The following is a 10,429-nucleotide window of genomic DNA, read 5'->3' on the forward strand; positions in this document are numbered from 1 at the left end:
TGATAACAGCATATGGTCCACACATTGGAAGACAGGCTGCCACAATGTAGAATTTGATGTTGCTGTCTGTCTAATGTGCCTTTTTTCCTAATTGAGAGAGCTGCAACAGATCTTTCACTTATTGAGTTTGATCATTAGGCTTCTTGGAGAACAGTAAGAGTAAGCATTTAGCAGTAAGTGTAATAAAAGCAGCAAAATCTTTATTTAGCTTAGACATTATTGCTTACTCTTGTAAAACCCCAAAAAGCAAGAGGACAAGAGACTTGAGGTCAACCCATAAGTCTGATGGCATCTATACATGATCCATTGATATCTGGGAATATTTTCACGCTTTTTGTGTTGTCACTGCCATCTGGAGGTTATTTGCTGATCAGCAACATGAAGCATCATGTATAAAACAAGATCTTCTTCAAGAGAAGGAGGATATTTAATGTTTAAACTTTTCATTGTCATGTCAAACTAATAATGCCACATCTCCCTCATCTGACTGCAGTCACCTTGGCCAGCTACACTCCACAATCCTACCACATGCCCAACCAGAGCAGTGAAAGGGTCACTCGAAACCCGACCATTCGAATCAGCCGGGCCACTCGGGCGCTGCAGGGGAACGCATCTCTGGATCGTGAGATCACCAATACCAAAGAGCTGCGAAACCTGGACGAATTCCTCGGTAATCAGGTGAGATCAAAACTTGAGCAATCTGAACCGCAGCCGATAACCACTAACTCAGATTTCATTTATTGCACTTCCAAATCATGATACACACACACACACACCTACACACACACGGTTCTCACTTGTTTATACTGTAGATGAGCAGTTTTGTGTAGTGTTGTCACATGCTATAGATCAGCTCTTTTAACGATCTTAAAAGCATCTTCATCACACTTTTTTCACTGTTTGTACAGCAAAAACATACATTTACAGCACACAGTCAGCTACCATGGATTAGGGCGGTGTGAGTGGCAGAAGGGAGAGGTGGCGATACAAACAGTGATGTTAAAAGTGATGTTATGAAATGAAATTAATTATTAAATTGATATAATCATTCCAGTAAAGCAGTGATGAATTAGTGAGAAATCAGAGATGAACAGAGATAGAAAATTTTTTTTTTTTTCACAATTTGCAGGTCTATTAATCCAGTTTCTGGTATTTCTTTACACATTTTTATAAAGCCTGATTTTCCATAATAAAATTTATATTATCCATTTTCATAGAGTTTCATAGTGAAATGTTTGGTTGTTTTTTTCCAAGATATAAATTGTTATGTTACTATTTTCCTATCTCTAATGGATTTTGGTAATGAACTCAATTTTTCTTTTTTTTTTTTTTTTTAATAATCCTGTTTTCGGGGATCTAGCTCAACAGGTAGAGCGTGTGCCCATAATTAGGCTGAGTCCTTTGCAGCAGTCAGGGTTCGATTCTAACCTGCAGCCCTTTGCTGTGTGTCATCCACATTCTTTCTCCCCCTTTCCTGTCACTTTCCAGCTGTACTGTAATAAACACAAAAAGCCCCAAAAGTTCATCTTTAGATTAAAAAAAAATGTAATCCTGTATTCTTGGGGCTCTCCGGTAGCTGAAAGGTTAAGGCAACATACTACAATTTTCTTGTGTTACATGTCATACCTCCTTCTCCCTCCAATAAAGGCAAACACATAATTCACAATTTTCTTGTCTTGTTTCAGGTGAATGAGCTGCGAAGTAGAATCACAGATTTGTCGCAGACAGAGAGCATCTTCCTCACAGCCACCATGCAGTTCAGAGATACCATCAAAGGCATGTACTCTGTTCAGGTCAGTTCAGCTTCCTCCCCTGTGCAATATTAAGTTTAGTCTCCAGGAAAACAGTCTTTTATTAGCATGACTCTAACATTCATGATCATTGCAGGTATATTTTTTAATACTTAACTGACATTCTGATGTTTTCAGTTACTTTACAGTAAATCAGATGTTGGAATTTAGATTTATTCTTTTTTTTTATTGTTTAAGTCGCTCATTTTAAGTCTGCTACTAATTGAGGGGCTTGAAGGTGGAAAGTGGTCACTAACTGTACTTTTCATGCACACTTTGTGATCAACAGAAGCCCCGAATCGGCTACAAAGATTTAATGAAGGGCTATCGCAACAAAGTGAACACGCTAGCTGGGTCCAAGAAGAAGAAGACAGAAGTCACGCTGGTGGTGAACTTGTTTCAGTCTATGCTGGACGGCTTTATTAGGGGCGAGCTAAAACGAATGGACTCAGAACCGACCAAGGTAAATGTGAGAACTTCAGTCAATCATCAGTCTCTAAACTACTTATTGATTGTAAACTATTACTTAAATCACTTATATATTTAACTCTGGCTTCTCTCAGGCCACCAAGACAACAAAGAAGAGGAGGAAAAAAGAAAAATGTGTAAGTTGAATATCTTTCCCTGCATTGTGAAGTTTCTGCATCATATATCGGGGAAATCATCTGAGTGTATTGTCTCTACGTCTTCTCCCTGCAGCCTAATAGTCCTCTGGATCACCTGTTCAGCACTTACCAGGTGAACATCATGCAGTCCTGTGATCTATGCGGCTCCTACATCTGGGGAATGGAGAAAGCCTACATGTGCAGTGGTGAGTTCAAACCGCAACAAGACTACTATGTAAAAATGCAACAAAAAAAAAAGTGTTATACACAAGATGTTGTATTTTAATATGTTTTTAAACAATATAACAAGTTAAAGCAGCATTTTTTTCACATTTCCACAGTTATTTAATTAAATTAATTAATTTATTTATCTTTATCTGGGACCTAACTGGTCAAAGTGTGACTTTGAGCCAGTAAAAGAAAAACAACGTAAAATACTTGAACCTTGTACCTTGATATTTTCTTTTGTCAATGTATTTATTTTTGTGCTTTTTGTGTGTTTTTTTGTTTGTTTGTTTGTTTTTTGCCTGTATTTTTTTTTCTTTTAAGCACTTGATTTTTTGTGATATACACTTGCCAAAACAGGCCTGAAGTAAAGTTCAGTTACCGTTTTTTGTAAATCTTCTGGCTATCAATAAAAACACAAAATTAAAAAAAAATCTTTTTTTTCTCTGCTTTTCATTATAGCTTGCAAGTTAATATGTCACAAGAAATGCCTGAGCAAAATCATCACAGATTGCTCGACAAGGTGTGCCAGACAGGTAGGAGCTGACATTTTTTATCAACTTTTAAAACATACACATTGATTTCTCTAAACTCCCTATAAATCTGTGCATCTCTCACGTGTTCTCCTCTCGTGTTTGCTGGTGATAGGACGACAGTATACCGGGCTCCCTTCACTTTGGGGTGCAGGTGTGTGTCCTCACCAGTAAAGCAAACCCTGTGCCCAAAGTGGTGGAGTTGTTGCTGATGCACGTGGAGTTAAACGGGCTCTACACGGAGGGAATTTATCGCAAGTCGGGCTCAACCTGTCGAGCGAGGGAGCTCCATCAGATTATGGAGACCGGTAAGCAATTCCATGTTGTGCATCCGTCTTTGCGTGGGGGGAGTTCTCTGTTTTCACTTTTACTCAGGACATGTGATAACTTGTATGCTGTATTTTAACAACAATTTTAAAAAACTATAACGTCTGTACTTTTATTTAATGAAATGTTTTGACATTTTTGGGTGTTTAATCTGCGTGTTTCATCTCGTGTCATCAGATCCGGAGAAACCATGTTTAGACAATTACCCGATCCACACCATCACAGGTCTGGTTAAACGTTGGCTCAGAGAGCTGCCGGATCCACTCATGACCTTTTCCCTCTACAACGACTTTCTGCACGCTGTGGGTGAGTAAATATTAGGATTGGCAGATATAGCCCTAAAATAATATCAAAATATTTCATTTTTACATTAATGATATATTTCATTATTTATTTCAAGAAAGTTCAATTGCAACAATATAAGTTTTATGAGTCAGCATGAATGTAACAGTTTGCCTTCAAATATTCAGCCAAAACTAAACAAAGAATCATCTCTCAGGTCTTTAGTTTGAAAAGAAAAATAACAACTGTAAGTTAGTGAGATTCATATTCTAAAAAAGACTGAGTTGTTTTCCTCCACTTGGACCTGTATGCTCTCCCATGTCATTCGGCGCAAACCATCATAACATTATGTCAACACATCAGAATATTGCTGTTATCATGATATTAGATTTGTTATCACATTAAAAATTTAGACTGCTATTATTGTGATTGATATAATAATTGATAGTATGTAAAACAGGGGGGCGCAAATCCTGTTGTTTGAGAAGCTGCAATTACTGATTTCTTTTCCTTTTGTGCTAAAAAAAAAAATTCTATGAGGGATCAGTTATCAAAATAGTTGTAGATTAATTTTCTGCCAGTTGTCAAAAAATACCTGATATGAATGTTTACTCTGACAAGTATTTTAGGTACATCAATCTCCATATTTGTCTGCCCCCAGAGCTGCCAGAGAAATCTGAGAGAATAAAAGCTGTGTACCAAAAAGTTGAAGAACTCCCGCCTGCTAATTTCAACACGTTAGAGCGGCTCATCTTTCACCTTGTCAGGTAGGAAGATCTCAACTTCTCCGTCCTGCTGCGCCTACTCTTTAACTGTAATGTGAATGTCTTATTTATTGCCTGCACAAAATGATTTGCAGAATATGCTAAAATATGGGTTGCAAAGACTCCTTCTCTCCTCACTGTGGGTGATAACGATCTTGAACTGTGTGTCTTTTTAGGGTTGCAAAGGAGGAAGAGCACAATAAGATGTCACCAAGCTCTCTTGCTATTGTGTTTGCCCCCTGCATCCTGCGTCCAGATGATATGGAAGACCCCTTCCTTGGTATAAAGGATGTAGCCAAGACGACACGGTGAGTCATACTGCAAGTTTGATTTAATTTATTCATTAATTTTCTCGCCTGTTGAAAAGCCCTGGCTTCAAAATACTGCCTGTGCTATTCTTAGGTATACTATATGTATTTCCAGAGATAAACACACTTTTATGGGGGTGTATTTATCGTTGACCGTGTTACCTGCAGGTGTGTGGAGATCCTGATCTCTGAACAGCTCCGACGCTACAATGAGAAGATGCAGAATATTCAGGAGCTGGAATACGCCGAGGCGCTGGCTGTCAATCAGCTTAAACTGAAGAGACAAAACACGGTGAGAGGAAACCACAAGGCCAAAGGAAGACACATCATAGACTCTGGGGCAATTTAAGTTTTTACGTTTGTCGATTCAGCTGAAATATTTCAAAGTTGCACCAAGACAGCACAGAACTGCCACAGGGAAAAGTACAATAATTCATAGAAAGATACATTAAATTCACTGTCAAGCTGTTATTATTTAACATAATTTAAATCTGAGGAAAGTGATATTCACGAAATGAACATCCTCCTTTATGCTGACACATATTTATTTACACCTGGGAGATGGACAGTAAAGGCAGGGTTCACAATTGAACGCAGAAGCACCAAAAAGCTCCACGCCTCCTTTCAGTGCCCATGTGAATCATGCAGGAGGTTCCCACAGGTCCTTCAAAGTTTTTGAAAATAGAAATAAATAGACATGGGTCATTGAAAGTGTTTGAATTTATATATTTTGTGCAAGAATAGAAATTGAAGTTCTTTTGATTTTTTTTTTTTTTTACTACAGTCACATGCATGCGTGAGTTATTGAAGTCGAATTATGCAGGTTAAACAGCGGAAAGCAAGCAGGAAAGACAGTGTTAAGTGACCCTTCAGCTATGCCTGGAAAAGGTAAATTTCAGGACTTGGGGGTAGCCAAAGACATTCCTAAAGACTGTTAAACTTGTTAAAGATCCGCGGGACATCCATATGGCCCGATGCAGAGCCTGTAGCAAATACATGAAAGTTCACGCCATGGTGAGCGGCGCTAGTTTTTTCCAGTGTGAACGTGGCGTATGCTGGACGTACCACAGAGCCCGCTCACAGTATGCGGCAATTTTTCAGTTGGCCCTAGGGTTAGCAAATATGGCAAAAAAATACACTCATGATCTATAACTCACTATATAAAGGTTTTATTTAATATAAGTGATCTTATTCTTATAAATGATGAAGTATGCATCCCATGATTTTTTATTCCACATATTTTCAGATTATCTAAATAGAGTAAGAGAGAGACGAGCAGACAGACAGAGCTCTACATGTGAGCAGAGGAGCAGAGGAGCAAATTGCTTACTGACTGGCGCAATGACGTGTGCTTATGATGTGGACGGCCAGGCGCCTGCTCGCACACTGCTCATAATAACACATACAAACATCGTAGTACTTCTGCTTTGTGTTCCTTCCTAATGTTTAAACAAGGAAAGATCTATAACGTTCATGCATCTGCAGTACCGTTCTGAGCCAGTTTAAAGACTAGATTACAGTCACAGCCCACCTAATTCAGCCGCTGTGATCACTTTGCAGATCATTGAAAAGCCCTCAGAGCTGGATGCTCCACTGCAAAACTCAGATGAAACGGAGAGGACCCTCATCGACAGGATCAAGTCCATCAAGCAAGAAAAGTGAGCAGAGACTTTTTTAACTGAAGTTAAACGCACTGAAGATGAATTTGAACAATAACATCTTGTTATGTTGTTCTCAGGGTGGAGTTGGCGTGCCGGTTACCTGAGCTGGAGCAGGAGAACTCTGACAATGACAACCTGGACTCATCGTCGTCGATGAGTTCAGAGAGTTTAGAGGACCGTTTGGGAAGCTTGGACTCGGAAGGTCAGTAGGGAGGTAAGGTTCTTTCACCTTCCTCTGGAAATAGAGAATCAGCGTGTAAAAAAAAAAAAAAAAAAGATACGGATCAACATATGACGGAGACATCATACTTAAGAGTTCAGTATGCTTGAAACGTACTGGGCCGTATGGTGTGTCATGAACATGTCATTAAATTACACAAATAAATGATATAGAAACTTTGCTTATTTCAAACATCAAATGTGTTTTAACCTCAGCCAAAACTCACAGCAGCATTTCATAGCCTATCAATTAAATTCCACATTTTCTATTACATTTTTAACGGCCGATTCATCGATCACTGATTAATTTTTATCATCCCAAGTATCAAACTAACACAGGACCTTGGGGTTGACTGTGTGTATGCACTACAAAAAACTTATACCAAATATTTTTGATTATGTGATTTTTGTAGCTCCAGAAAAGGTGACCATGCGATTGAAAACCCAGAAACCCGTCTGCCCGCCTAAACCTCCTGACCTGGCGCAGAGAGTCAAAAGTCTGATGGCTCTAGCAGATGATGCAGAAAGAGAGTTTGCTTCGGGACAAAAGACAGATGTTACCCAGTACATGTGCTTCCTGCCCAGCCAAGACCCCTCCCCAAAAGGAAAGCCCCAAATCAATACCAAGACCTCTAATGGGAATTTTGATGACTTGGACATCCCTTACATCGATGACGATGAAGATGTAACCTGCACATAACATAACAAGCTGTAATAATTGGATTATCCCTAAGTATGCGTTTATAGTGTGTTATGTCAAAAAAAAGAACTGTGCACTTTGTTTAATAGACTTTTCAGTGCTGCTATGGAAACAACGTGCTTCGAGAATTTATATGTATTTAATGGGAGAACGTACGGACTGTCCCCTCAGGGTTTTATAACTGATATGGACAACAGCAAGGACTACTAAGCCTCCTTACAAACACTGTATGTGATTTTAAACATATTTCAGAATTGTACAGTTTACATTTTGCAAGCTGTTTCTCATCTGTTAAGAAAAACGGGACAATATGATGAAGAGCAACTGAGGACACAAGTGTCTCCTGTACTAATGGACATTATTCTGAGCTCAGCCACCGTGGTACTAATGGACTTCATAGTGGTGTTAGTGGAAAAAAATGTCTTACAAGAGTGCCCAAAGGGATCATAGGAGAATCAGAGTTCTTCTCCGTTGTACATGCAATGTTTAGAAACCGTTTCAGTTGTTTTTCGGCTTTTCATTTTCCCATAGTATTTACTGCTGTGACTGATCACTGATTAAATCCACCTGCAAGGAAATGGCCATGTCGCTGCCTTTTACACTGACTGAAGATGCTTCTCTCTGTCACTTATCTTGGTGTTACAGTTTCACCAAGATTCTGTCTTATAGGCTCAATGTAGCTTTTTGTTTTTTCCTTTGTTAAATATGCATGCCTGTACATTTTATAAGGGGTAGGAATAATGGATTTAGGGGTGAACATCCTCTGAGTTTGTACTTTGTCACCAACTGAAATAAACTGACCATTTTCAAATGTCTCCAACTGTAATACAAAAATTAAGTTTAGTTTATTTATTTCTCAGGGACAGTAAACATGCCAAAATTATAGTTCCTAGCCAGGTGTAAATTCAACAGCCTTAAATAAAAACATTTTTAAAAAAATGTTACCACTACTGCAGCTTTGACAATGAGTCTCTTAACAGCACATTGAACAATATGTTCAAAAATTAGGTAGGAAAAAAATAAATACAAACCCTGACTAAAAAATACTGTGCATGAAACAAACTGCACCACCTAAAAAAAAGAAAAAAAATGAAATACTGTTTGATTAGAGATCAAAAGTTAGAAATTTTACAGAATCAGATTTTCTATTTGTATTCTCAAATACTATTTTACACTAGTTCCATAATTTGTTTATCATTTTTATACAATTATAGACAGACTAATACTTTTTTTAGTAGCTAATAAGACCAAATATCACACCTGGAAGCACAAAGAAAACGGGTTATGACTGAAAATGCAGACCAAGCTGGGCAAGATATTGTTGCTATATTAATGTAACTGAAATAACTGTCTAGATCAGAAACTAAAATAGTCTCACATTATTTGTGATGTTACATCTCAAGCTGATCTCTACTAAGCACTTTTCTTAGTGACTCATTATCAATTTCCCACAGTTGCACACACCCCATGGCATATTTCCAGCAAAGGAAAGAGAAAGGTTTCGTTTTTAATCAATCTCCACCACTTTCTTTTACTGGTAATCTAAAACTTGGTGATCTGGTTAACAGGCAGTACTTGATTACCTTTCAAAATTATTGATATTGTGCCCCAGAATGCATTAGCATGCTCTTTAATATGCATTAAGTGCAGGTCAAAATGTTTCCAGTTAATCTGATGACTTTGATGCAAAACCTAATATCTGTAAATAGAAAGAGAGCCTACATAGTTTAACATGTTTTTTAATATTTTGAATCCTTTCCAACACTTACAACATATCAAAACAGTAAAGAAAATTGATTATTCCATCTACGTTAATTTCAAATGGATTAATAGTTAATTTAATGTAATAAAATGTAAAGCTCTACATTTATTGCTTGCATTGCTGATGTGCCATATTTTCTCTATTTTGATCAGATTTCTGACACATTGCTACAGAATTCTCAGACACTTTGATATTATTTTTAAAGTAGCTATGATGTGATTTGTGATAATGGGCTTAATAAGTAAAATTAACTTGACTTTTTTTTTTTTTTTTGGTTTACAAAAACATACTCATCCTCATTCATGTTTTCCAAAGTGTATTTATTATTTTTATTGTGTTCCCATATTGTATTTTATTGTGTAGTGTGAATGTCTACTGCTCTGTTTGCAGACGGGGAACAGCTTAATAAAATGTCTCCTTCTAACAAAATATGCAAAATGAAAAGAGTGATTGGCAAGGCTTAAAAATAGAAAAAAAATGAAATAATAGAATAACATACCAAAAAGGAGTGCATAAAACATCACATTTACATATATAATCGGTGCAGTCATAGGGCAGATACCTCCAAAGTAGAAGGTACTAGAAAAGTTCATGCATTTTTTGTGGTCAAAAAAAATAACAAAAGAAGACTTTAAACAAATATGAGAATAAGTGACTGGGAGGTGCAAAATATTTTATTTTAGTAATGGGGAGGCTTAGGGAAGGGGGGATCCAACTTTAAATCTTTTAAAATGTATTAGGTTAGATACCGTCGGAAAACTAAATCCTGCAAATGGATATTAAAGGCACATTTTCTTTAAATCAAACTTTTCATCATAACCAGAAACTATGAAATACGGTTATTTATGGTGAAAGGAGGACCATGCTCATCATGATCATCATCAGTCACCTGAGGAGGGTCACACCTCTGCCACCTCCCTACTCTGATAAATAAAGTACAGTCCCTACATGTAAGAGACTGAAGGTCTTGCAACCCTTTATTTGTGTTAAAAGAAAATGATTATATGTCTTTGCTATAGCTGAAATGCTTTTATGGGGTCCTTGGAAGTAGCTGAACATCATGTACACTTCTACATAAACACAGCCGCTCACCATATACGGGACTTCCTCTTTATACACCGAGCCCGCGGGGTGATGCTCACAAATCACCATTTGAGGATCAATACCACCAACGTTTTTCTCAACCAATCAGACGCTCAGTTTGGATTTGCGCTTTCGCCGGACAGCCAATCGTTGAGCAGGAATTCACCAAA

General features: G+C 37.7%; 1 protein-coding gene across 1 annotated transcript in view; it reads left to right on the forward strand.

Moving 5' to 3' along the window:
- myo9b (myosin IXb) overlaps positions 1-8,248 on the forward strand; it is a 34,271-nt gene extending 26,023 nt beyond the window's left edge. Inside the window, exons 26-39 of the mRNA XM_042497470.1 lie at positions 494-678; positions 1,686-1,793; positions 2,080-2,253; positions 2,354-2,395; positions 2,490-2,601; positions 3,083-3,156; positions 3,269-3,461; positions 3,658-3,786; positions 4,424-4,529; positions 4,703-4,834; positions 5,003-5,126; positions 6,395-6,492; positions 6,573-6,697; positions 7,128-8,248. Of these exons, the coding sequence (XP_042353404.1) occupies positions 494-678; positions 1,686-1,793; positions 2,080-2,253; positions 2,354-2,395; positions 2,490-2,601; positions 3,083-3,156; positions 3,269-3,461; positions 3,658-3,786; positions 4,424-4,529; positions 4,703-4,834; positions 5,003-5,126; positions 6,395-6,492; positions 6,573-6,697; positions 7,128-7,414 (1,889 nt within the window). The 3' untranslated portion in view covers positions 7,415-8,248. The remainder of the gene's footprint in view (positions 1-493; positions 679-1,685; positions 1,794-2,079; positions 2,254-2,353; positions 2,396-2,489; positions 2,602-3,082; positions 3,157-3,268; positions 3,462-3,657; positions 3,787-4,423; positions 4,530-4,702; positions 4,835-5,002; positions 5,127-6,394; positions 6,493-6,572; positions 6,698-7,127) is intronic.
- The last annotated feature ends 2,181 nt before the right edge of the window (positions 8,249-10,429 follow it).

The sequence above is a fragment of the Plectropomus leopardus genome, chromosome 12 (genome assembly GCF_008729295.1).
Source record: "Plectropomus leopardus isolate mb chromosome 12, YSFRI_Pleo_2.0, whole genome shotgun sequence".
NCBI lineage: Eukaryota > Metazoa > Chordata > Actinopteri > Perciformes > Serranidae > Plectropomus > Plectropomus leopardus.